Here is a 27,788-nt window from a genome sequence, read left to right on the forward strand (position 1 = left end):
AGAAAATTGATTGGTCCATACACATGTGCATAAGGAAATAGACCAATCAATTTTCTTATGCTTACGCATTATGCGTTGTGCAGAAGTGTGTGCTCCCCGCTTTAAGGTCTATCCAGACAAACTTGCATAGGTGCATAACCATATGCATAAAGAAATGGATTGGTCTATTTCCTTATGCCCGTATCAGACTACGGATTGGGATTAAGATTGGATTGAAATTTGACCAATCAGAGCAAAGTTTACTAAACTTGAGATCAGTTTTCTCTGTTCTGATTGATTAAATTTCAATCCAATCTCAATCCCAATCCGTAGTCTGATACGGGCTTTATGCACATGCATATGGACCAATCAAATCTCTTATGGTTATGTTTATGCGCTATGCAAGTTTGTCTGGATTGACCTTAAGGCCCCGGACACACACTTTTTCGTAACAGTAACAGTAAGGTTTCGACCAATCGAGTAATGCCCGTATCAGACTACGGATTGGGATTAAGATTGGATTGAAATTTGACCAATCAGAGCAAAGTTTACTAAACTTGAGATCAGTTTTCTCTGTTCTGATTGATTAAATTTCAATCCAATCTCAATCCCAATCCGTAGTCTGATACGGGCTTAACGCGATTGGTCGAAATCCTACTATTACGTTCTTACGGAAAGTGTGTGTGGCCAGCTTAAAACGCACCTTTTCGTTCATAAACGTATTCGTTTCATAACAAACAATTTCAAGAATAGGTACCTAGATGGCGTTTTGTCGGTAGGCGCCCGGTGTAATGTAAAACTTCAGTCAGTTCAGTCGTTCATCGCTGTTGCATATCCCTCTCCGTGTCTCCGTGCCGATCCCTATCGTCTGTCACCCTGTGAAGGCGCATATTCGACGCGCCGTTTCGGTATCGAATCTCTTCGAGTGGCGTGCATTCGCGTTTCGCGTAGTAGAGTGCGAATGAGAAAGAAGTCGCCCGTTATTTCCGAGTGTAGTTCACCGTTCGGCGATAATCCACGTACGGTGTTTGTACATACATACATACATACATACATACATACGGCACTGAACGGGTCTGTACTGCGCTGTACGTTTGTAACGTACTCCGGACGGTCCTTTCGACGCGACGACGTATGGATCGTCGCGTCATGATCCAATGAGAGCGGCCGAGTAGTCGGCTGATAAATAGCCTCGTTAAAGTGGAAATGGGCTGGGAACAGAAGCTCTGGCTCATACGCATTCGTGTCGCGAAGTGCTACGGAGAGTGCCGTTTTCTCGAAGCGGGTCAGTCTGTGCCATACTGCTGCTTTGCCTGCACGCGATTCTTGTTACCGGAACAGACGATGTAAGGATCTGCATGTCTTTGTTCTGATGTCTTTCAACTGCATCTGATCCGATTGAATGAACGCCGTGGAGCTCTAAAAGATGCTGGTGAGTAAACAGACGGGATAGCGTAGCGCAACGTAGAGTGTGATAGCAGTGGCGGCAGCAACAACGATAGCCACGGGAGCTCGCGCTTCGTTCCGTATATGTGCATGTATATGTATGGCTTGTCCTTGTGTTCTCTCATTTTCACGCAGAGTCCGTTATGACATACTGCGTTAACGCGTTCACACTTCTTACATTTCCATTACATTTCTCTCTACCTGACTCTACCTCTCTCTGCCTCTCTCTGCCTCTCTGCCTCGTACCACTTGTGTACCTATCTTCGCGCGCGCGCAACTACGACATATGCATCTATACCCGTCCATCTTTACTCCTTCCTCTCTCTCTCTCTCTCTCTCTCTCTCTCTCTCTCTCTCTCTCTCTCTCTCTCTCTCTCTCTCTCTCTCTCTCTCTCTCTCTCTCTCTCTCTCTCTCTCTCTCTCTCTCTCTCTCTCTCTCTCTCTCTCTCTCTCTCTCTCTCTCTTTTTCTTTTTCTTTTTGTCGTTTGGGTATGAGCTCGATGCAACTCTCCTATCTGACGCAATACTGTCACTCACAGGAAATATGGAGGACTTCGTAAAGTCTGGAAACTTTATTAGTTTTCTCTCGAGAATGAGTAGGAAAACCTGACGTAGATAGTTTGTACTTTCTAGACGCGAAAAGCGCTTGCGTAAAACAGATACCAAAGCGTACATATCTAGTTATCGTTAGCTTAACTTTTTTTCATATATATTTTTCATATATCTTTTACACTTTTATTATACTTGTATTCTTTACTCCATTGCTCTCTGTGACGCAAGCATAGAATTAATTGGGCTTTTTAAAATTATTATTAGGACATATGTTGTATATTGTATGTTGTATATTATTTTATTTTTTGTGAGATAAAAATCAGTTAATCTATAAACAGACTGAAAATATGATTGGGAGAAACAAACGTATATATTGACGTTTAGTTATATTTTGTATTTATTTGAGAATATCTGATTTATTTCTGTGCCCATTTTGTTATTCTTAGCTTTATTCTTTTTTTTATATGTATAATCTTTTACATCTTGGTTATACTTGTGTTCTTTGCTCTATCGCGCTCTATGATGTAAACATACAGGGCTGCGTTCGAAAACGTCACCCGAGTGCACACGAGTATACTCCCTTCTCTTTCTATCTCAGCGAGTTAGAAGTACCTACTAGAATTATTAAAAAATTTTAATTTTAACTTATATTTTTGCCCGAATTACGACAAAAAAAAGTTTTTTTTGAACACTTTTGCACAAAACGCCGCCATTTTGTTAATTTACAATATAAAATAATAATTCTAGTACAGACGATAGCCATACGTATGCCGAATATGCTGTAAAAAATTCAGCCCGATTCGCCAAGCCGTTTTTCCGAAATAATCCCCGCCAGGAGAAAAAATGTCGTTTCGAGAAAAACGCGAGAAAAAATAAATATATATTTTTATGCAACAAAAAAAAATTGTTTTCTATTCTCTAAGAGTATACCTTTCACTGAAAAAAAAAGTTTGTATCAATGCATGCAATACTTTTTAAATGAAAATTCATTAAAAATAGCTCATTTTTTCGGGCGTTACACTATAATAGCCCCTTAAAGCGAGAAATTCATAGAATTTCATTTTCCGATAGTTCAACAGAATGTTATCTGTACGAAAACCTATACTGGCTTATTTTCGAAAAATATAATTTTAAATTCGCAAGAAATATCAACAACAGTAGGAAAGGTAATCAAGGACAATTTATGCTTAGTGAAGAATGTAATATGAAAGCATAGGGGGGACCGGGGCAAACTTGACACTAGGCTTTTTGCCAATTTAAATTTATCGTAGAAACTTGCCTTTCCTACTGTAAATGCGTCTTTATGTGCCAGTATTATCAACGGAATTTGGTGACATTCTGAGTTGTGATGTGATTTTTAGCGCAACCTAAGCGTTTTTGATGGTAAAAAGTAATTTTTCTAATCTCTCGAAAATTTCTACCCTTTAATCGAGCTTTACTCTTGCGAATCTACCGGTAAGTGATTTTGATGGAAAATTCGATGCTCTATACGAATCCGATAATAGTTTTTGCATATTTTCAAAATTTTTATATTTTTGGAGTGACAAAAGTGAAAAACGACGTTCGGGGCAAAGTCGACACCACGCCGTTTTATCGGCTCCCAATAACAAACAATGCTTGTCATGCAGCTATATGGCCCATGACAAATACACGGAGAGAATTTTCTCTTAAAATTTACCCTGAAATCATGGTAGTTGTGGGACATGTTTCACAAAGAATTTTATGCGAGCTATTCTGATTAATATCCACCATAATAAAAAATATTAATATCTATTACATTAAAATATAAAATATGTTTGATTAATTTTATTAAAATATATCTAGAAAATTTCAATAATTTTTCAAAATTTACCAATCTGCTTGGTAATTTTTATCACATTGTTTGTAAAATGTCTTTTGTATATTTTAAAAATTCCTTGGTTGCCAAGTTGTCCCAAGTTTGTAGTGAATTTAAGGGGATCCTGCAGCCGTATGATTTACCGACATTATCGTTTTTAGATGGATCTTTTAATTGGCTTTATAGAATTGCAAAAATCTTTTACAGAATTAAAGTCCGCACAAAAATCTAAGGTAACAAACGCGATTTTATATCAAAAACACCAAAAAATTAAAAATATTACTTATTTGGGCACATACAGCTGCCACCTGACGACAATATTTGCTTAAAACAAAAATTCTGCAGTTTATACATACATAATGTTTATCATCCTCCCTTGGGAAAACATGTAGGAATAATATCGTGCAAGTAGAAGTAAGATTCAATGCATACAAAAAAAGATCCATCGAAATTTTATTTTAGTAATGCAAATACGGATGCAGGATGACAAGAAGAGCAGCAACAGTAGTTGCCGGATCTTGCGAGAGATTGCGAGCAATCGAACAAGGACAGATGTCATTTCGTTAGACAAAGACATATATAGGGAAAACAAAATTAGAAAGGTTGACATTATCGACATCGAGGAAGTTCGCCTGTCACTGCAGGATCCCCTTAAGGTGATGCTGGAGTCGTCTGTTTTACCGGCATTTTTTGCCGTCACGTAGCGTCGTATTAATTTGACAGAATTAAAATTTCTTTTCCAGAATTGCAATACATACATCAATGATTCAGGGAAACTTCGATTTTACATAGAAAACGAGAAAAAATTACGGAAGTACAGATTTCCTTATCTACTTTTATCCTAATATGGCGTCTCGAGTTGCGGCGAGCTGTCAGCTCATCACAAGATGTGTTTTATATAAGAGATATACCATTGATACGAACGCGAAAACAAGCTTCCCTGAATTGCACAACAAGAAAAACATCGATAAACCCCCCAAATCAAGATTTGGAAGCGTAATATAAAAGTATGATGTCGGTGTGCATCTCGGTGTGCATCGTGCGTATGTGTGCGTGCAATGTAGCGTGCTATCCTTGTCTATATCTTTGTCTATACAAGGACAGATATAGTCGATAACATAGAAAATGGTAATTTTGTTGGTTATACAGACCGCTCCAGCATCACCTTAAGGGTAAAATATAACAAAAAATTCTCTCCGTGTATGTGCGCACGTCTAATCGCGAATTTACTTGCATAAATTGTTTTTCAGACATGAGTTTAGATGAAATAATTGAATGTTCAACAATTTTTGTTCTCATTATTTCCAATAATTGTTTTACTTAATTCTGAATTTTTGTACTTTCTAAATACACGATGAACAATGTATGTTTAGTTTCAGACAATAAAAAATAAGTTCCAGATCAAATTGTGTCGATCAGGCTCGAAGTGTCGAGTTTGCCCCGGCATTTTTCAATTTGAAAAGAGTGACCGCAAAAACAGGCCAAAAATAGCCTCTTTTTTTACCCTTGAATTTAGACTTCTACTTGGTACTAAGTGATAGTCTATAATGAGTCATGAATCCTCAGAAAGTTTCAGATTGAGCCGGCTTTTTATTTTCAAGATATGGAGGGTCAAAGTTGTTGATTTCACCAACTTGCGTATTCGCTGTTTTAAAACGTTGAAATGGAAACTTACATAATAATAGGTTCAAAAAACGTATTCGTTTGCTGTTATGTGATTATTTACAGGTATACGCGAATATACGTTGGTATAAATGTGAAAAAGATGTACGGTTACATATTAATTTGTGCACTCATTCGGAACCCACTTTGTCGGAACATTTTTTTTTTTTCAATTTTTTTGCAGGATCATTTCATTTTTCTGCATATCACTTCATAGCACCCCGAAAGTGAGAGGCGAGGGGACTCACTCTAATCACATTTATACTAACATATATTCGCGTATACCTGTAAATAATCACATAACAGCGAACGAATACGTTTTTTGAACCTATTATTATGTAAGTTTCCATTTCAACGTTTTAAAACAGCGAATACGCAAGTTGGTGAAATCAACAACTTTGACCCTCCATATCTTGAAAATAAAAAGCCGGCTCAATCTGAAACTTTCTGAGGATTCATGACTCATTATAGACTATCATTTAGTACCAAGTAGAAGTCTACATTCAAGGGTGAAAAAAGAGGCTATTTTTGCGGTCACTCTTTGTCTTTGCGTCACTTTTCCTTTCCTGGGGGCAAAACTAAGCGACGTACAGCAAAACTTCCTTAAGCAATTTTGTACCTGATGGAACATTCTTTAAATGTGTACCATTAAATTTGCTTGAAAATTTTTATTAATTGTTGAAAATTGCCTTTGAAAAAATCGTGTCGAGTTTGGCCCGGTCTCCCCTATAGTCTAGATACGGTGTCAGAAAATTACATTTTATTTATTCAATTTTTTTGTTAACAACTTTTTAACAAACTAACCGACGGCTAAAACCTTCTGAAGGTCACTCAGAAAGGTGATCTTGACAATATGTGTCAAGGTCAAGGTCATCGAAGGGAGGCCCGTATCTCTGCATAATTACCCTTTTTTTTTACAATGACCTATAGTATTGTCTTCCAAAATATTTCCCTCTATTTCTGACTCACCCTGTATACATATGCTATGATACATATATACTGGAACTATTTTATTGATATTTTAAATATTTTTTGCCACAAAGTAATCAATGTTTAGAGATCAGATATCAACTTCTATTTACTCCTATATTACCCTGTTTCTTTTGTTTGAACCTTATATGATTTATGTAATTATTACATATGAAGAAAACTTATATTTGCACATCAGTATTGTTTTGCCGTTATTATATTGTAGATAAAATCAGTGGTTTTGTTGGAAAAACATAAATTGTAAGCTAATAACATTAAAAAGAACATTAAAGAGCATAGAACTTTACTTCAAAAGAAAAAAATGATTTCTTTTATAAATGGCGGTCATGTGTTCCAGGTTAAAATTAAATATACTTATGATACAAATTAATATAAATACTGATTAAAATTAAAAAGGTTTAATTTATATGCAATACAATATATAAAAAGAATAGGTATTTCTATAGATCTTTGATTACTTTCCAATTAATTTATTAAAGTTACTTGTTAAACTTACGTTATAAGTTCTGACGTGGAATTGTTAATTAATTGATATAGAATGTTAATTGTAACGTACATTGTGTTAATATCATTGTTGTTGCAGGGAGACGATCCACCATCCCTATCGGTGGGTACAGAAGTTAGCGCTAAATACAAGGGTGCCTTCTGCGAAGCAAAAATCCGTAAGGTGGTACGATCAGTGAAATGTCGTGTAACTTATAAACCACAAGGTTTGGGAACTGCTACGGTTGCCGATGATCAAATAAGAGGGACTTTAAGAGTAGGCGCCTCCGTCGAAGTTAAACATGTAGATCGGAAAGAACTTGTGGAAGCTACGATTACAAAAATCCAAGACTGCAGTCAATACACTGTGGTTTTCGACGATGGAGATATTACAACGTTGAGAAGAACCGCGCTTTGTCTGAAAAGTGGACGGCACTTTGCAGAAAGTGAAACGTTGGATCAACTTCCGTTGACTCATCCAGAGCATTTTGGGAACCCTGTAATTGGAGGTAGAAGGGGTAGACGATCAAGGCAAGCACAGTAAGTGCTGTGGAGAAATCCGTTTTTAAAAGTTCGAATAATTGTCTAATGTTAGCTATAAAATTCTTATGCAACAGGGATGAAAGCAGTGAAGATGAGGACAGTCCACCACGAGGCGCTCGTGACTCGGCTTCCAGCGGAGGTGCGAAAGAAGGGATGGAAACTGAACCAGAAATTGGTAGAGTGGTTTGTGTAGAACTCGGTGATAAAAAGAAGAAGGACAATTGGTTTCCAGGATTAGTGGTTGCACCTACTGCTCAAGATACAGTAAGAATACGAGTGAGAGATGATTATTTAGTGCGCTCGTTTAAAGATGCGAGATAGTAAGTGAGAAATCTTTATTACGAAATATTGATTGCTATTACATTATCATGTCCACATACATTGTGCGCGCCTTGTCTTTGTATTGTGTGTAAATATTTATATTTTTTTTCTAGTTATACAGTACCCAAGAAGGAAGCTACAGAATTCACGAAAGAATTAGTTAATAAAATTGAAAACAGTACTCTGAAGGTCGCAGTAGAGAAAGCGCTTTTATTTTTAGAGAAAAATGAATTGCCACCCCATTGGGACAGGGATTCCCTCTTTGGACATTCTGTTTCTAGTGGGAATAGCGATTATGATGGAGAACTCGACTCAGATGTAAGATTTTTTTAAAAATATATTTGCGCTTTTTTCCCTTTTTCTTTTACATTTTACGATGGCTATGGACGTAACGTGGAATGGAATATGGTTTTTCTAGAGTTCGGACGACGAACCGCGTGAAGAAAAAGATCATTTTGTGGCTCAATTGTATAAATTTATGGATGATCGCGGCACACCTATAAATGTTTGCCCGATGATTGGAACTGAGGATATAGACTTGTACCGGCTTTTCCGAGCGGTCTACAAATTGGGTGGTTACAATCGTGTTACGAATCAGAATCAATGGAAAGCCGTAACACGACGACTTGGTTTTACGATGCAAAATTCGGCGTCATTATACAATCTTGTGAAGCAGGCTTATAAGAAGGTCTTACACTCTTTTGAAGATTTTTATAGAAAATTAGGCTGTACTATGGTAAATCATCCGCGAGGTAGCATGCGCAAACAACGCCCTGGAAGAAGTCTGATCCGCGACAAAGACAGAAATACTCCTATACCACCGCCAGCACCAGCGCAAGTGAAAAGTGACAAGGATGAAGATGAAAAGAAAGTTGTGGAGGATGAGAAGAAAGAGAAGAAGGAGATTAAGAAGGAACAAATGAAAGAAGAAGAAGTTGTCAAGATAAAAAAGAAAGAAGAATCTGAGGGAAACGGTAGCGGCCAGGAGAGCGATGTAAATGTGGAAGGAGATATCGAATCGTCTAATAATGAAAAATCACAAAAACCGACCACACAAATTTCTACGTTATCTCCTACTTTGTGCAGTACTACAACTGCATCATCCAGCCGGACCAAATCAAAAAGTAAAGAAGATACCAAGAAGAAGGTGATTGAAAAGAAGAAAACAGAGACCAAGAAGCAAGAAAAGAAGGATGAGAAGGTCAAGGAAGAAGAAGCCACTAAGACAAGATCCAAGGCAAAAGATGATACTGTGAGAAATAAAGGTGCTTCCGAAGGGAGAGAAACTCGAACACCATCTAGAGAGGCAGACAAGAAAACGATGTCTAAGCAACGACGTTTAACGGATGAAGAATTAAAGAAACGAGGAAGGAAACGCAAAGAATATGAAACAGAAAAGTCGCGCGTGGACGAACAGCTTACAGAGACCGCCCCTAGCTATAAAGGTCCCGTCGAGTGTGGTGACAAATTGAAAGTATATTATGGCCCAACACACGAATCCAAAGTTACTTACGAAGCAAAAGTCATCGAGATAGAAAAGGAAGGTCCAGAACCAATGTACCTTGTACATTATACAGGTTGGAACACCAGATACGATGAGTGGATTAAAGCGTCTAGAATTGCACAAAACATCACGCAAGCTCAAGGTAGAGTAAAGCGCGTCAAAGCAACTCCGAGGCCTCAAACTCCCAGCACGAATTCGTCCAACAACGTCAAGTTGAAAGGTACTTGTAATTCGAGCGCTAATGCATCGCAAAGCCGACGCCGGGCGCAAAGCGTCGCTCCTACTTCCAGCACCGTTCAGTCAGCTTCAACATCTATAAAGGAAGCCAAAAAGGAAGAAAAGGAGAAAGACAAGGAAACAATACAACCAACTAGATCCACTACACCGCTATCTGTCGCTAGTTCTAGTTCCAGAACTAAAAGTCCTGCTACGCCCGCCAATAGGCTGACCAGAACAACAAGAAATGCAGAGTTATCCGGAATAGAGCATCGTAGGCGCACCAGAAGAACCTCGGGACACACGGACATATCTGTTGCATCAGAAAGCGAGGATAGCGAGGGTTACGAGTCTGATACCACCGAGCCTGAACAAACCAAAACCAGATCGAGAGGTATGGAAGAAAGAAAACGGAAGGAAGCGCGAAGTAGAGCAGAAGAGAGAATTAGAACAGACGATGTGATAAGTGATGGTGATGACGATAAAGACAACTTGGATGAACCACGTAAAGGTAGGCGTTTAAGAAGAACCCCTGGCAAATCTCAAGGTATCAAATCTGAACCTGATAGCGATCAAGAAGAACAACCGAAGGGCCGAGATTTCGATCTCAATCAAATACGATCTGAATTGAAAGGTTTCGACAAAGCTGTCAAGTTAGAGATAGTCAGGATGGAGCCTGAAGACGAAGTCAAGTTGGACGAGAAGGAAAACTTGGCCGCGATCACGGCGTCGCCCAAGTTGGAGAAAACTATCGATTCTCCGAAGGTGGAACTTGTCGAAACGAAAGTGGAAAGCACAGAAGACATATATGAATTTAAAGAACCGGAACCGTTCGAGTTTGAGGTAAGAAATAAGAGAGATACCAACTGCGATAAAGATAAATTGAAGAAGAGAATGTTCGAAGACGAGGCGAAAAGTCCGAAGAAGAAACAAAAAACGCCGGTTACTGCGACAGTAGTGAAGGAAACGAAATCGGAACCGCCAGAGAACGATTCTCGGAAGAAACCGAGGAAATTGTTTAGCAAGAGGTCTGACGATGCTCATGAAACGGTGACGACTGCTCCTAGCAAACCACAGATTGCATCGTGCGAGGACGTTTTCAATAAGCTGAGTGAGTCGTCTACGTCATCGTTCAATCAATTGAAATCAACTGTCGCGGAAGAATCGAGTAATAAGGTGACTGGTTTAAATCTTTTGTTCAACGATTTGCCGGCAGACGATGAAGGCACGCGCGACGACTCAGAGGACCGTCTGGTAATTTCGGAGACCGAGGTATCGGAGACGGAACAAGAGAATGTGTTTACGTATCAACAAGACATTCAGTTCCAAAGTAGCAAATCGCCGGATACAGCAGAATCAAGCAAAAACGAGGCAAACGCTAAAGTTGAAGCAAAAGAAGAAACACCGATAATCAATACGAGCAGTAATAATACACCTGCTAACATTCCGGATCAGAAACAGAACCAAATCAAATCTTTGTCAAGTCAAGTCGCTGCTGGACAATCGCAGCCAGAATTGAAGATGTTGGATTCGAAATTGCTTGATATCGTCCCAGTTCCATCGCCGATTGTGACACCGCCAGCTCCCATAAGCGCACGACTGCCAGCGACATCCACGATAGAAGAAAAGTTATCGGCCGCGATGGCGTTCCGAAGCAAAACTAAAGACATCAAGAAGACTTCGGACGAGGAAACACCTTATGTCGTGCGCGTAATCAAGACACTAAAGGAAAAGAAATTAGACACTCCTAATTTTCTGCAAAGAGGCAAAGACGCGGATTGCGTTATTCCTGCGGCCGAAGTAGATAAAAAACGCGAACACGAAAAGAACGATGAGACTCTACGCAGAGAAATCATGCGCGCGATAACTAAACGAAAAGAAGAAGAAATATCGAAGCTGAAGAAAGAAGTGGAAGATCTATCAAAGCCGAAGAAATTCTCAGAAACGAAAATAGTCGCTGAACGCAAGATCAAATTGCAGGAAGCTACAAAAGACGAAAGTTGGAGAAACGCCGGATATGAGATGTCTGATAAAAAGCCTGAAGAGGAATATAAAACAATGGATCAGAAAGAGAAAGACAAAATTGAAAATCGTAAAAAACAAATCACCCAAGATATTATAGATTCCACGGATAGCAGTGATTCGGAACAAAGGCTCGTGATAGACAACGAGGAGCCGCAAGACGTTAAAGTATCGACGTCTATCTTTGACGTGAAGCTACAAGCGGAATTGGATCGTATAGAAAATACGCAAGAGAGACACGCGAGGTCGCAGGTATTGAAAACTTCACAGAGTATCCATCAACAGCAAGAGCAGGAATCTACGGAGTTCAAAATTGATGCAACACCCATTCTGAAGACAGATGAAGAGGGCGAAACAATGAATTCGCTGCTATGCGAAGAAGAGATACCTGGCTCGCCGGCCCCACTGTCCGAGAACATCGAACAAGTCAATGTTGGTCCTTCATGCAGTCCACCAAAGAATGAAGTATTAGAAAATAACATAGTGCTGATGGAGATGCCTTTTGCGAGCGCACCGACCTCGAGTCAAAGTACAACGAGCAGTTGCACCGCTACCCTCAGTATAGCATTACCAAAGACTATAGAAACGGCAATGCCGGTTTCGTTATCAATGCAACAGAACACGTCCTCAAACATGCGGCAGTCACAACAACAACAGCAGCAACAACAACAACAACAGCAGCAGCAACATCAGCAACATCATCAACAGCAACAGCACGTGTTGGCTCTGATACCACCACAACGACGAGAGAGCAACGAAGCCGCACCGGTGATGGACAATACGCCGCCGACGACACCCGATTCGAGCATTTCCAACATTTCGGGCTCGCCTAGAGACGAGAGAACCGGTGGTTCGTCGCCGACTTCCGAGGATAACGTCAAGCTCAATCGCGACAGCTCCGAGGCGGATAACGACAGCGCGAGCAAGGGCCTAGGCTTCAGTGAGGACGACACCCTACCTAACTCTGAAAGTAACTCCGCGGACAAGATTCTTAAGCCGCCTGCCAAACGTACAGTTGAGGATGTGCAGTCACCCAAGAAACGCAAAAGAAACAGAAAACATTCGGAATGCGGTAGCGGCGGTGGCGGCAGCGTTGGTGTCGGCACAGGTGTCGGTGATGGCATTGGCCTTGGCGTTGGCGTTGGCATTGGGGTTGGCATTGGCATTGGCGTTGATGCTAGCGTTGATATTGGTGTCGGCGTCGACGTCGGTGTCGGTATCGGTGTCAGCGGTAACAACAGCAGCAACAGTAATAGCAGCAACAACGGTAGTGGTGGCGGCAGAAATGGTGGTAGCAGTGGCAGTGGCGGTGACGGCAGCGGTGGCAACGGCGGTGATGGCGGTGGTAGTGCCAATAACAGTGGCAATGTTAGTGGTTTTGGCAATGGCACTGGCAGTAATGGTAGCGGCGGCGGCACCGTTCCGAAAAAACCTAGCAGACAGAACGGTAGGCATGGCAGATACGGAGCTGGGAGCGACAGCGACGACACTAGTGAGGGATCCAATCTCTGCGGAGTCAACAACACACCGACAAATCATGCCAGCACCATCACCAACGTTCCCGATCTCAGTACCTACTCGTCAAGATCACCGAGACCAACAAAGTACAATTTTTACGTTGAATTGGGTACGTTAAATAATAATACTTCCCATTTGTATGATTTTATCATGTTGAACATGATGAAAATCATTGCTCGTCTAATTGTTTTTAATCCTGAGCACAAGAATATTTTCTAAAACTAATCTATAATCTATAATCTATAATCTATGTGCTATATTATGTTTTCACAGATCCTGAATTGGATGGTAGTCAAAGAATAGCTGTACTACAGCAGAAATTAACTGAATTACGAAAGACATATAACGCTGTAAAGGTTGAGCTTGCTGCTATAGAAAGACGTCGAAAGAAACTAAGAAGGCGAGAACGAGAAGGTACCCAATAATAAATCTCTAACACTGTTCAACAAAAAAAAAATATATATATATATATATATATATCAGGGTAATTCAAGGACTTCTGCATCAAACTCTGAGGAACTATAGGTCTCGCAGAAAGGATCATTTTTTGTCAAGCAATCCATGTTCTTTGACGCATCATTTAGTAGCTACGCGACCGCGCAGACAGGTCTTAGGTGAAATTTATTACAATTATGAGATAAATTATTCAAAAGTACATTCGTAATTTGCCAACGATATAATAAATATTAGACGTTTATTTCATCGACTACAATTGGCAAATAATCATCGTGACGATTCGACCATTGGTTTTGGTCCGATTGATCGTCAAGACGTTAATAATCTTTGATACTTTAATATATATATAAGCATCTCATTTTTAAATAATTTAAATTATTTATTTATTGTTTCAAGTACACTTGCAGACAGTTTACAGAAGGCGTTCAAAGTGTCTACCTTGAACCCGATTGAATTCATGACATCGTCGTAACATTGATTGTCGGACTCTATCGAACATTTGAGGTCATGTTGCGACTAAGGGTGCGTTCCACTTAACGCTCACAACGCTCGCGAGCATCATTTCGTCCTTGTTTAACATTTGACAAACAACAAGGATGAAATGATTCTACGAGCGTTGTGAGCGTTAAGTGGAACGGACCCTAACTGTAGTGCAGAATGCAATCAAGTTCAGGGTTGACACTTTGAAAACCTTCTGTAAACTGTCTACAAATGTACTTGAAACAGTAAATAAAGCATCTAATAATTATAAAAAATATCACAAATTAAGACTTATATGCGCGGTCGCGTAGCTCCTAAACAACGCGTCTGAGAACATGGGTTGCTTGACAAAAAAATGATCCTTTCTGCGAGACCTGAATTCTACGAGAGGTCCTGAATCACCCATATATTACATATACCTATACAGAGTGAGGCATTTAAATTCAGATGCCTAAATATCTAAAAAATAAAGCAAAATAGAAGAAATGTTTCAGACAAAAGTTGTAGGGCTTAAAAAGATCTATTTACTGGCCTTATCAGTTTGATCTTAGGTGGCGTCGTTAAAATCGAGTCAGGGTCACCTTAAATTTTTTTAAATTGGACCCCCTATTTTTTATTACATATTCTTATAGCCCTCGTCAAGACGTTTTTAAAACACTATAATAAAGCTCTCTTTCGTTAAGAATTTCTTGAGATATTTTTAATTTTGTCATGTGATATTTTTAATATAATATGAAGTATCTTGTAAAATATTCCCTTTTCGATGACTTTATCTTGATACTTTACATAGAATAATGTAAGGAAGCGAATAATAATAATAATTTTTATATTTGCAATTTTGCACAATTAAATGCGTCTACAAGATGCAATCAAATTTTTGAAAATAATTTTTTCTGTTTTTTTTTACAACAATCGATTCCTTTTATAATTCTACGTATGAAAGTATCAAGGTAAAGTCATCGAAAGGGAATATTTTACAAGATATTTCATATTTTATATTAAAAATATCACATGACAAAATTTAAAATATCTCAGGAAATTCTTCACAAAAGAGAGCTTTATTATAGTGTTTTGAAAACGTCTTGACGACGGCTACAAGAATATGCAATAAAAAATAGGGGTTCTAATTTAAAGAATTTAAAGTGACCCTGACTTGACCTTAACGACTCCACCTAAGATCAAACTGGGAAGGCCAGTAAATAGATCTTGGTAAATATTTCCCTTTACACAGCCAGCCCCGATGACCTTGACTTTGACATATGTTGTCAAGGACATGACTCTGAGTAACTTTTCCTTATAACTTAATCGTTGCGTATTGCTTATTTAAAAGTTATGAACAAAAAAAGTTTAAAAAATATACGAATTTGTGTCAATACTAAGGGAAATAATTTGCTGATATACATATATATGTGTGCTGATGTGTGTAGGCAGTACATATGTAAGCGGGGAAGGGGCTACCGCCTTTCTCCCGCAGGTAGGGGAGGGTGGGGGTGGACCTCGGTTCGCGTGGAAAGTTGAAAACCCGAACCGTACAATGATAGACCTTGTTTTGCTCTGTAAGCAGAGGATGGGGTAGATCGAAGCGAAAGTCACCCCACTCCATCCCGGCCTGCATATAGGACAAAACAAGGTCTATTGTATAGTTCGGGTTTTCAACTTTCCACGCGAACCGAGGTCCACCCCCACCCACCCCTGCCTGCGGAGGAAGGGCGGTAGCCCTCGCCCGCTCACATGTGTACTGTCTATACACATATATCAGCAAATTAGGAATGTTTGGTGTAAAACTCGGGGCAGATGGCGCCATGGCGTCTAGTCCTGTCATGGCGGCGTCACTAACACTAACTCAATATACATGTGTGTGTTGGTGTATCTGTGAGCACATCCGTGAGATATAAGGTCTGTTTTCTGTTGCTGCACTGCTGAACTAGTGCACTCTAGTACACTAGTTCTGTACTAGAGTGCACTAGTTCAGCAGTGCAGCAACAGAAAACAGACCTTATATCTCACGGATGTGCTCACAGATACACCAACACACACATGTATATTGAGTTAGTGTTAGTGACGCCGCCATGACAGGACTAGACGCCATGGCGCCATCTGCCCCGAGTTTTACACCAAACATTCCTAATTCTTTTAGCACTGACATCAACTTGTAAATTTCTCAAACTTTTTTTGTTCATAACTTTTAAATAAGCAATGAGCGACGATTAAGTTATAAGGAAAAGTTACTTAGTCATGTCCTTGACAACATATGTCAAGGTCAAGGTCATCGGAGCTGGCTGTGTAAAGAGAAATATTTACCCAGATATCCCAAAGTCATGCAATTCCATTACAGATAATCATTATATTTTTAGGCCAGTCATATTATGCCGGGTACTCACTAGGGCCGTGCAACGTGCAACGCAACGGTTGCTGCAACTAGTGTGAGTACGTCTTATTCCGGAACAAACCTATTGTGAAAAAATTGTAGCAACCGTTGCGTTGAACGTTGCACAGTCCTAGTGAGTACCCGGCCTTAGACTAATTTAAGGAGTTAACCTTCCAATTATAATCTTCCCAGGTTGCAACCATCATGAATCGCTTTGATTTGAGGTGCTAGAGGGATTTATTTTGCTTTGCAAAATTAACGGGGAATAAAAAGTTATTAACAATATTATAAACAAAAAACGCGATTTTTTTCTCAAATATCTCGAAAACTAAGCAAGATAGGGTGCAAACTATACATATCTTTTTTGTAGAGCGTAAAATTATCTACAATAATGATCTGAACAACATTTATCGTCAAGTCAGTCGTTTAGCTTGCACGCGCCGTCAAACTCCGAAACTCGGATCCCGAAAATCCTCGATTTCGTCGGTTTTTTTATATTGCGCCGGTGATTTTTTTCCGTCATTTAAAATGGAATTAAAAATCCCCCAAAAATCACATTATCTGAGAACTACAAAGGGTGCGTTCCAAGGGTGCGTTGCTCGCTCGCAACGCTCGTGGAATCATTTCATCCTTGTTGTTTGTCAAATGTTAAACAAGGACGAAATGATGCTCGCGAGCGTTGTGAGCGATAAGTGGAACGCAGCCAAAGAATACTTTTCATGGTGCAACCGATTTTTTAGACCCTTTTTGTTTATTTTGTGTAAACAAAAAATTTTGACTTTTTTGAATAGTCTTAGTTTTTTGCTCTTTTCGGCCTTAGAATTCATTTGAGACGAATTTTATCATATGCATCTTGTTGTGGACGAAATTTGCAACAAAAAAGGATCCTTACATTTTTTTTGTACGACGAACGCTGATTTTTTTATTGACGCGCAAAGTTATCCAATATTGCGCAGGTCAGATAACGCTTGTTTTACACTGAAATAATTATTTTCCATTAAAATTCACGTGATTTTTCGCATTATTATTGAACCATAAATTATTGCAAAGCCGTTTTCAACACATCCTCTCATTTTTACTTATTTATTAACAAATTGTTTACTTAAACATTATTATAAACAATTACAAAAACATGTTATATTCGTTGTACTCGTCGTCTTATATCAACTCGAAAAATGTTTTTAATTTTACGCTCTACAAAAAAGGTACGTATAGTTTGTTACCCTATCTTGCTTAGTTATCGAGATATTTGAGACAAAAATTTAAAAAATCGCGTTTTTTGTTTATAATATTGTTAATAACTTTTTATTCCCTGTTAATTTTGCGAAGCAAAATAAATCCCACTTAAGCCTTGTGTACACGATACTAGAAATCGGTCCGAGTTTCGGTTTAAGCCAATGAAACTGCTGCTTTTCTGTAAGAGCTGCAAGTTGATTGGCTTAAACCGAAACTCGGACCGATTTCTAGTATCGTGTACACAAGGCTTTATAGCACCTCAAATCAAAGCGATTCATGGTGGTTGCAACTTGGGAAGATTAATTGGAAGGTTCAATGTCTAATATGACTGGTCTATTTGTCATTTTAATGAGACTGAATTTCTTTAAAAAAATATACACATCAAATTTTTATATCAACTTTTCACATCTTAGGGCCGATATCACAGTCTCCGATTAACGTGATCCTCCGATTAAACTCACTCTGCATCTCTTTCTAACTGTCTTTTCGTCTCTTTCTAGGGGGACAGTTAGAAAGAGATGGAGAGTGAGTTTAATCAGAGAATCACGTTAATCGGAGACTGTGATATCGGCCCTTAAACACTTACTTTTAATTTTGTAAACTTAACATTTTTTATAGTGCTAAAATTTGATTGTAATCAACCTACTTTGCCCAAAATATCCCTAGTTTCGGTACGTGATGTGTTAGCGCATTTTATTAGGGATGGAAATCCAATGAAGGAAGAAAAAGAAAAGCAAAGAAAACGAGCAAAAAACGTTGTTTGGCGCGGCTTATTAACGATGATTTCTCGATATTTTATTTCAGTTTTCTCAAGGACATGTATCAATCTTTTGGATGCAATCAACATTGTTTTTTGCTCGTTTTTTTGAAGACAATTAATTTTTTTATTTATTTATTTTTTTTTAGAAGTAGTGGAATTGACATGCGAATGCAAAGGTGAATATGCAGTCGAAAGCAATACTCAAAATTCTCTTTCGTAAATACATCGTAACCTTCGGATGAAACTTTCTCCCTTGATAGTGTGATAATGTAAAACAAATTTTCGGTAGATAATATCCTCCGTAAAAACAAATCAGCGTTGTTTTGATTCAGGATCGTTGGAAATGCAATTTCTTCGCTTTTTGTAATCCAGAAGATTACCACTCTATACTTTGACGCTTGATTTTTAGATCATATCGAAAGCATCACGTTTTATTATTAGGTACAATAATTGATTTGAAGAGTTCTGAGTCGACATAGGCGGCTGAGATGATGGCGCGTCATTTCAATGCTTTATCCGATGGAAATTTTAGTCGATTCTGCAGCACAACTCCTCCTGTGTTGGAATTTTGAGTCAGAACTGACTGGTGAATTGTTTCCTTATTGATACTTAAGTCTTTTGCCGCCGTTCGCAAATGATGCTACTAGATGCTACGCAATTGTGCCTTTTTTCAACGAATTTATTCTTGCAAACTAATAGCGTTTTTCACTGGCAGAGCTGGTGCGCACTCAGTGCACATTAAAGCCGTTGTACACTGATTTAATGTCTAATATTTAAAGTAAAATGCAAATATTTTGACTGATAAAATACCCAGTACATATTTTACCAAATAGTGCAATAAAGAATATTGAGGATTTCATGATTTAATCCGTTTATATTAAACATATACTTTACGTTGGTTTGTGTACGACGGCTTTAATGTGCACTGAGTGCGCACCAGCTCTGCCAGTGAAAAACGCTATAAGAATGGATCGTTTGCCATCCTTCAAGTGTTGACAACCATTCCTGAACTTTGAAAGCCATCAGAAAACTTGTCAAAATCAGCGCTGCGTACCAAATATATTTTTACCAATTTTAAAGTAGAATTTTACATTCGCATGTTATGGAGGTTGGTTAGCGGGTAATTATACAGTTTAGGGGCCTCACCTCAAATCTCGATGAAATTATGCTCAATCGACGCGTTTTTGTACGAAACGAAAGAATCTGGCAGAAAAAAGTGTCGCTCTGCCCCGCGACGCGAGATATTAAACGTTAAAGTTGACAGGAATCAGGTTATGATTCCTGTCATACCGACGCCATGTAGCAACACTGAACATGCCCTGCGGCCACATACGCATGCTCAGTGGCCGCACGCGCATGCAAAACTGCGCCAATTTTAAATATGATGACTGGTCAATCATGCGGAATAATCAAGCGTCTTAATTCAAGCAGTTAGGTATCACGCTGGGAGTTTGTTTAGTTTTATTATGCGGGGGAACGTGTATAAACAGTACACAAATAATCAAGCGTCTTCATTCAAGCAGTTAGGTTTCACGCTGGAAGTTTTGTTTAGTTTTATTATGCGGGGGAAGGGGTTCCGCCGCAGGCTACTTCTATGTAAAAATCACAACTTCTATAAAGCAGGGCATATACACACGTGTGTGTGCCCTGCTTTAACGAAAATCCCAACTTCTATAAAGCAGGGCATACACACGTGTGTGTGTGTGTGTGTGTGTGTGTGTGTGTGTGTGTGTGTGTGTGTGTGTGTGTGTGTGTCCACGCGAAACGAGGTGCCACATGGGTTCATGACGCGCTTTACAAGCTCGTTTAAGTACATGCGTGGGCGAAGGGATTTTGCTCCCCTGCACCCCCCTTTCCATGCATGTACTTTATAATTTCGCTTTACAACTTAGCATGTACTTTAAGTTGTAAAGCGCGTCATGAACCCATGTGGCACCTCGTTTCGCGTGGACACACACACACACACAGACGAGGCGGTGCGAGGGGGGGCCTTCGGCCCCTCCCCCCCGCACCCCCCCCGTGGTTAAAAGCGTGGAACTCGCTTTACAACTTAAAGTACATGCTAAGTTGTAAAGCGAAATTATAAAGTACATGCATGGGGAGGGGGTGCAGGGGAGCAAAATTTCCCCGCCCACGCATGTACTGGGCACACACACACACACACACACACACACGTGTGTATGCCCTGCTTTATAGAAGTTGTGATTTTCGTTAAAGCAGGGCACACACACGTGTGTATATGCCCTGCTTTATAGAAGTTGTGATTTTTACATAGAAGTAGCCTGCGGCGGAACCCCTTCCTTCGCATAATAAAACTAAACAAACTCCCAGCGTGATACCTAACTGCTTGAATCAAGACGCTTGGTTATTCCGCACGATTGACCAGTCAATAGTCATCATATTTAAAATTGGCGCAGTTTTGCATGCGCGTGCGGCCACTGAGCATGCGTATGTGGCCGCAGGGCATGTTCAGTGTTGCTACATGGCGTCGGTATGACAGGAATCATAACCTGATTCCTGTCAACTTTAACGTTTAATATCTCGCGTCGCGGGGCAGAGCGACACTTTTTTCTGCCAGATTCTTTCGTTTCGTACAAAAACGCGTCGATTGAGCATAATTTCATCGAGATTTGAGGTGAGGCCCCTAAACTGTATAATTACCCTTATCATTTTTATATGCTTTCGAGAGTTACGTTACAGGTTAGGTAACATCTTTACTGTGTCGCCCGTGTATAAGAGAGAGACAAGAATATAACTTCAATAATTAATTACTCGACAACCATGTAGACAATTATCTTCAACTTTGGCATGGACGAGAGATTTCCATAGACGAATATTTTCCATAAATTTTAACTAATTCTTATCAAATTGATTTGAGCAACCACCCTCCTTAAACATTTGATCACTTCCATTGCACTAACTTTTGCTACTCTTTGTATGATAAACGTCTAAAAGTAACAATTAGTAGGTGATGCATGTACCTACTAAAAATTATCATTTGCTAACAAACGTGGATCTCACGTAAGAATTTTTCTAAAAATTCAGTCTTATATCCATCTTGCTAACATGGAAACTAATGTAAAAACGTTTCTGTTACAGCGATGAAAGCAGCTAAAGCAGAAATGCAGCAAGCTTGTTCGTGATAGACAGCACTGAATGATCATTATTCTTTTTTCGAGTACTAAATGGGACTATTGTACAAGCACGGTATTATTGGCACGGGCATCATGCAATCACGCCAGCCACCTCATGACAATTTTTATCTATGTAATATCACTTAGGTAACATTTAACCGTCAATCTTTCTTTATTTAAATAAACTGTAGATATATAGTCATAAGGTTTATTCACATATAATATAGTTGTGTTATTGTACATTATATATTTCATTAATCTCGTAAGCTAAATGTTAAAAATCTTTAGCTTTATTTTGTCATTTTGCATGTTCGGATGCAAAGTACAAATTATCAAAACTGATGATCTTCATTTTACTTCTCTTCATCATTTCTTTTTTTTTTTATAAAAAAAGCTGAGCGTTATCGATGTGTTACTGTAAAGACATTTTAGGGAACAATTATCTAAGCTGGTTGTCACTTCCATTTTTTGAGTATGATTGTATCGGTTGTAGTTGAGCTGTTTTCACAAAATGTTAAAGAAAAGATAAGAAGCAAAGGAAGGATTATACAGTGATCATATAGTTACATCAAACGTTACGTCTTTTATATTATAGCAAAAAGTGTAAATATTAGAGAATTGCAAAATTTAAAGCATTAGTACATTGTATTGCGGATGTGAACACACACACACACACGTGTCTTTGTATCTTTGTATGACAAAATTTTGTAATTAGTACGCGTATGAAATAAAACGATTGTTAATTATTAGACAAGAAAGAAAAGTATTTTGTCTCTATTTTAATTTATGTATTGTATATAACCTTGTAAAAACGATATTATAAAAAAACGAATAGAATTGCGTGTTTGATATTGGCTGCCGGTTGCCGTTTATTTGGTGGACTACGCTTCGAAACATCGATTTTTTACTCTTTTGATCAATTGAACGCTTCGAAGTATGCATAGCCCTAAGCCATCGACATATGTAAGTGAATATATATTAATATATATTCATTTATATGTTAAAAAAAAAATATATATATATATATATATATATAATGTAAATAATATCGTTTTTCTCTGTTAAAAGATACAAGGATGTAAGACATATTTCCTTCCTTTTTTTCTTTCATGATCTACAATGCAATAATTTATCGTGAACGCAGCTCAACGATACTATTAGGTTACTCATTCATATTACATTCAGCTCCCGTTGTGTTTTATCATCATCATTGAATAGTTGTACACTCATTATTATACTGTATGCCACGTATTGGAGAATTGTCAGAGATGCATTTATATTTGTATTTCAACATACATGAAGAATGCTTCAAGTATGAAGAAATTATAGACAAATGCAAAAAAGATGGGACTAGGGCCACTTCGACCAAGCTCTGATTAACTTAATCGTTGATTAGTCCATAGGAAATGACCAATCGCATTTGCCAATCTGCTTAATGAGAAAATGTGATTGGTCATTTCCAATGGACTAATCAACGATTAAGTTAATCGGAGTTTAGTCGAAATGGCCCTTTAGTAAGAAACACATCGCGAAAACGTTAATCAAATGTCACTAGATGAAGATAAATCTGTAAAAAATATAAATCTAGCTTGAAAAGAGAATGAGGATTTATAGATATATATACATTTTCTCTCTTAAGACATACGCGCGCATATTACATGCGTGCGCGTATATGTATGTTTAAAATTTCATTCTTCAGGTACATATAAATATATATTTTTTATAAAAGGTCAATATGAGCTCTATGGAACGTGAGAACATTTAAGTCCGAGGGAAACAAAAGGCGTTAAGTTTTCTTGACATTGTTTTTGTATATAGTGTATTACATTGCGTGTGTATGAATATATTAAGTCAAATTTTAATAGTTTATTGCACATTCTGACGTAACCGCGCATTTTAATGTATAATGGTTTCAGAAACGTCGCAGAATAACATATGATTGTCTTGAAAAGACTAGAGGATGCATTTTGACGTTGAGAGAAACATCTTATTTTCAATAATTTGTATTAGGTATATGGGAATGTAAATGCACGTTAATACATGTATATGTTAAATCAAGTAATTCAAAATTGTGCAATGTTTATTATGATAAATCACACTTAAATGTTTTATACACTATTTTGTACATTTAATATTATTAATCCAAATTTATTCTAATATTTTTAAGGTACACCAACATAATAATTACGTGTAATTGGAGCTTTAGAAACATTACTAATATTTTAAAAATAATTTAGTTTATATATTTTTATTTAGAAATATAATATATTTTAATTTAAATATATTATTGTTCAGACGTATAATGCAACCATTCAATTATGATACTGCTTACTATAATCATGATACAATTATGATACTGTTTACCGTATAATCTATTTTATAAGAAATTCTAGTTTAATTTGTGAAAAAAGATTAATTTGTAACTAAGGTTGAAAAAATTATAAATTGGCGATCCTTATAAATTATAAGGAGAAAATATGATTGTCATAATATGAGATGATAATTAATAGAACCTATTACATTATTAGTTCGATAATTTAACTTTATAAGAATATATCAAGTATCAACAGTCTTGTTTGACAGTTCAAATTATCACTTAAAGCGATGAACGCAGCATATGACTGTGATTTCGAACATGTTTTACACAACTTTCAATTTTTAGTATATTTTACTATACAGGGTATTACCTAAGTAAGTACACAAACTTGAAGGGGATATTCCTTGGTTTATTTTAAGAAGAAAAGGTCCTATAAACATGTGTCCTAAACTGCTTCGTTCAAAATACAGGGTGCCAAAGATGCACGCTCCTGATGGATCTAAAAATGTTTTATCGGTACTAGAAAATGGTTCTTAATACCACATGCACGCATACCAAATTTGAATAAAATATTTTTAAACGTTTTCCAGATTTTCGAAATTTTCATTTTTTTTTTCACAACTTTGACATCCTGTATTTTGAAAACGAAGCAGTTTAGGACACATGTTTATAGGACTTTTTCCTCTTAAAATAAGCCAAGGAATATCACCTTCAAGTGTACTTACTTAAGTAACACCCTGTATATTCATTATGATAAACGTTAAAGGTGTGATAAATGTATCCTCGTCTTTTAAAAACAATTATTCTTCCTGTAAATCATATGACATTACATGTGAAATAGTACATAACGATAAGCACAAGGCAAATTTGCGTCGCCAAGCAGATAATATTGTTTCACATAACATTAACTGTGTCGATAAATAAGAAATAATCTTATCTTAACAAAAAACAACGTTCTCTCTCATATCATATTAGTTATTACTCCTGCATTTTTATTTACACAAGTCCCGGGATATATCAAAATGTATCGGAAGGTAAAATAAAAATGTCACAAATTATATTTAAAATCTGTTATACATATTATTTATTACATTATAGCAAACAAAGATGAACAGATTAAGATGTAAAACTTACGCAAAACTACTTGTTAATACCGTATGATATAATTATACAAATATTTAAATGTATGGTACTTTGCACTTATTTGTATTAGAATAATAAGACAACTTTTTCAATTATAAACGATTAATTAACATAATGCACCATTAATGACAGACATAATACATAATATACAATATCTTTTTTATCACTTGTTCTGTATATCAACGTAGCGAATAACAGAAAATTTCATTGTGAAAATCAATGACTAAAATATATATGACTTATTTCTTTTATATGCAATACAAGTTTCCATATTTTAATTTTACATGCCCTAATTTTCTATGGCTAACAAATTTCTACATTATACAATATAGGGAGCTTCCCAGCAAGCGACACAAGTCGGCACAAGTCGTTTTGTCTTTGTTACTCATTGCCAAAAAAGGAAGATAGAATGATGTTTGTGTCGACCTGTGTCGCTTGCTGGAAAGCTCCCATAGTATCGCATAAAAATTGTTTTCCAGGAGTATAATATATATCTTTGTACATCAGTAGAATTGATACATTGAAGATACAACAGTATTTCACTAAAGATAGTTAAAGAATCTTATAAAACATTTTTAAAGAAAAAATATTGTAAGATTCGTAAAATAATATGTATATATGACTAAGAGATGTATGGGGTATCGAGTATCCAAAGTAGCAGAGTAAGATTATAATGTTATCCAACTGGAACAAATATACAATATCTCGAAAATAACAAATATAAAATTTAAATTTTGCAAATAAATTTAGTAAGGACTCCTCCATTTTATAACTACAATCTGTCATTATATATTATTTTAACATAATCAAAATCTTGTTTGATCGTGCTGATTTGACCATAAATTGCACATTCATCATTTTTATATAATGCAGATCCAAAATAATACCCTTTTAATGTATCAAAATTTATGATTTGTATTTTCTTATTACTTTGTAGCTTCCGGTTTCACATATAATTTTGTTATCATCATGCGCGAAGATCAAAGTATTATATTCTTGTATCTTAAAAGTTAAATATCTTTAATAACTAAAAAGTATAAAAGCAAATTATTAATATATATATATATATATATGTATAATTTTTTTTTCGTGCTTATAAGAGGTCGAGTAGATCCTTGCAGAGATACTTTCTATTGTATAAAGTTCTCGAATTTTGAAATCACACAAATATACTTCGGATACTGCCAAATATCTTATACATCCTTATAATATGAATATATATGTATATACATGTGTATATACAGACATATATATATATATATATATATATATGTGTGTGTGTGTGTGTGTGTGTGTATGCATTTTTCGATTATCTCAACATTATTGCGCTTGCCCAGAACATTTTACATTTAAAGTATTACTTTCTTGCAAATTAGTTTTAGCTCATTATTAGTCATAGATCAGCAAGAAAAAACTGAACATGGCCTCATATAATTTCTTATACAAATTGACAATTAATGCTGTCTATATGACATTATATAAAGAAATATACTCTTGTCCCATTGAATCTTTCTCCATATCTTTGACATTTTGTTCCCTTGGAAGATAGTAGTGGACATTGGCATTGAACGATTTTTAAGCTTTTTTAATACCATCAAAGAATACTTGTCTGAAACGAGTAACGTAAAACATGTAATGCAGAAGTATCGTGTTACGTAGGAAATGTAATATGTCACATAATAATGTCACATAAAATATTACTTTACCCTCCTTTTCTTTACACGTCTCACTTACTACTAGTTGAAATGAAATGAAAAATTATATGGGAATTACCCAATCTTGGCGAATGACGCATTGAGAGAAAGGATATATTAATTTTCCATTACACATGTCAACAAGGAGGTGGGCTAGATGTCGGAGCTGTGTCTACGGTTGTCGTGGAAGAAGATGCTACTGCAGTCGTCTTATTGTCGGTGCTTAATCTCCGCCTGGTGAACATGATTTGTTCCATTAACTCGTGATGCGCCTCTAATCGTTCAATGCAATGTAAACATGCAGTCTTTGGCAGCGGGTCATTCATGTTTACCTGCAAAAACATACAAAATTGTTTTATTGTAAAGATAACGTAAATGTCAAATTATGTAGACAAAGTGGTTTGTCATAAAAATTATTTGTAAACATGAAAAGGACAATGTCAATGCATATGTTCCCACAAAATATAACAAAATAATGTCGATGCCCTAGATTTACGAAGTACATGGGGAGATAAAATAAAGTAAGTTTTAAAAAACCATAGGATACCTACATCCATTACAGTACAAGGAATCTTTTTTTTTTGTAGATACTTGCATTGCCTCTAGATAAAGATCGATGCAAAGTGCGAGAGGTGGAAATCAATCAAGTTTCGTATCGGGCGAAAAATGCTTAACTGTCTTGGAGAATCGGGTAAAACGCGCATAGGGGCACGTAGTATTACCGTGATCGGCAAATAGGTGTTTATCTTCTCGGCGAGCTTCATTCTCTCGCCCTCTTCCCCATATATATGGATCACGAAGCGGTTCATCTTACTGCAGAGCCTGCATATGAACCCCGTGATCACGGCCTTGTCCGTGCTGCCCATCTCAGCGGCTTTGCTCGATGGTTGCTCTCACAGTGCACGCACAATCCTCACTCGCCTTCGATACCGCTCGACTTACGACCTTACGACTGTTGTTGATAGCGCGACTTCGCTATCGTAAGTTACAGCGAGAGAAAGAGTGTCGGACGTATACGCTTTTTTACCTGGAGATCTCCTGGAGTTTGTTTATAACAGACTCCGCCGAACGCCAGCGCGCTCCGAGCGAAGCCTCCTTCAGTGTCGTATGCGCCGTCCACCGGGGCC

At 37.4% G+C, this 27,788-nt stretch overlaps 2 protein-coding genes across 4 annotated transcripts; one reads left to right on the forward strand and one right to left on the reverse strand.

Moving 5' to 3' along the window:
- The first annotated feature begins 802 nt into the window (after positions 1 to 802).
- On the forward strand, positions 803 to 25,218 carry Htk (AT-rich interaction domain hat-trick). Of its 2 annotated transcripts, none has more exons than XM_071717687.1 (7): positions 803 to 1,411; positions 7,050 to 7,489; positions 7,567 to 7,812; positions 7,927 to 8,131; positions 8,232 to 13,182; positions 13,347 to 13,487; positions 21,473 to 25,218. In XM_071717687.1, exons 1-7 carry the CDS (start codon positions 1,406 to 1,408, stop codon positions 21,514 to 21,516), a joined length of 6,033 nt encoding a protein of 2,010 aa, XP_071573788.1. In that variant the 5' UTR covers positions 803 to 1,405; the 3' UTR covers positions 21,517 to 25,218. The 2 variants fall into 2 exon arrangements, with proteins under 2 accessions (XP_071573788.1, XP_071573789.1); XM_071717688.1 differs by having other exon boundaries at positions 7,050 to 7,480.
- Positions 24,880 to 27,758, reverse strand: LOC139779357 (uncharacterized). Of its 2 annotated transcripts, XR_011719869.1 has the most exons (3): positions 27,384 to 27,758; positions 26,741 to 26,993; positions 24,880 to 26,576 (listed from the first exon to the last, which is right to left on the reverse strand). XR_011719869.1 is itself a non-coding variant. In XM_071717703.1 (2 exons), exons 1-2 carry the CDS (start codon positions 27,525 to 27,527, stop codon positions 26,799 to 26,801), a joined length of 339 nt encoding a protein of 112 aa, XP_071573804.1. In that variant the 5' UTR covers positions 27,528 to 27,758; the 3' UTR covers positions 24,880 to 26,798. The 2 variants fall into 2 exon arrangements, 1 of the variants encoding a protein (XP_071573804.1); XM_071717703.1 differs by having other exon boundaries at positions 24,880 to 26,993.
- Between the last annotated feature and the right edge of the window lie 30 nt (positions 27,759 to 27,788).

This window comes from Temnothorax nylanderi, unplaced genomic scaffold (genome assembly GCF_030848795.1).
Source record: "Temnothorax nylanderi isolate EJ_2023f unplaced genomic scaffold, tnyl_v1.0 TNYL_tig0221_pilon, whole genome shotgun sequence".
Lineage (NCBI taxonomy): Eukaryota > Metazoa > Arthropoda > Insecta > Hymenoptera > Formicidae > Temnothorax > Temnothorax nylanderi.

What these genes read in the sequence shown, in the direction of transcription:
- Htk (XM_071717687.1), top strand. An exon ending in CAATTTTTACGTTGAATTGG is followed by an intron (nt 13,183 to 13,346) that starts GTACGTTAAATA and finishes ATGTTTTCACAG; the next exon opens with ATCCTGAATTGGATGGTAGT. An exon ending in AAGAAGGCGAGAACGAGAAG is followed by an intron (nt 13,488 to 21,472) that starts GTACCCAATAAT and finishes TTTCTGTTACAG; the next exon opens with CGATGAAAGCAGCTAAAGCA.
- LOC139779357 (XM_071717703.1), bottom strand. Translation starts at nt 27,527, where the DNA reads ATGGGCAGCACGGACAAGGCCGTGATCACGGGGTTCATATGCAGGCTC. An exon ending in ACACCTATTTGCCGATCACG is followed by an intron (nt 26,994 to 27,383) that starts GTAATACTACGT and finishes ATGTTTTTGCAG; the next exon opens with GTAAACATGAATGACCCGCT.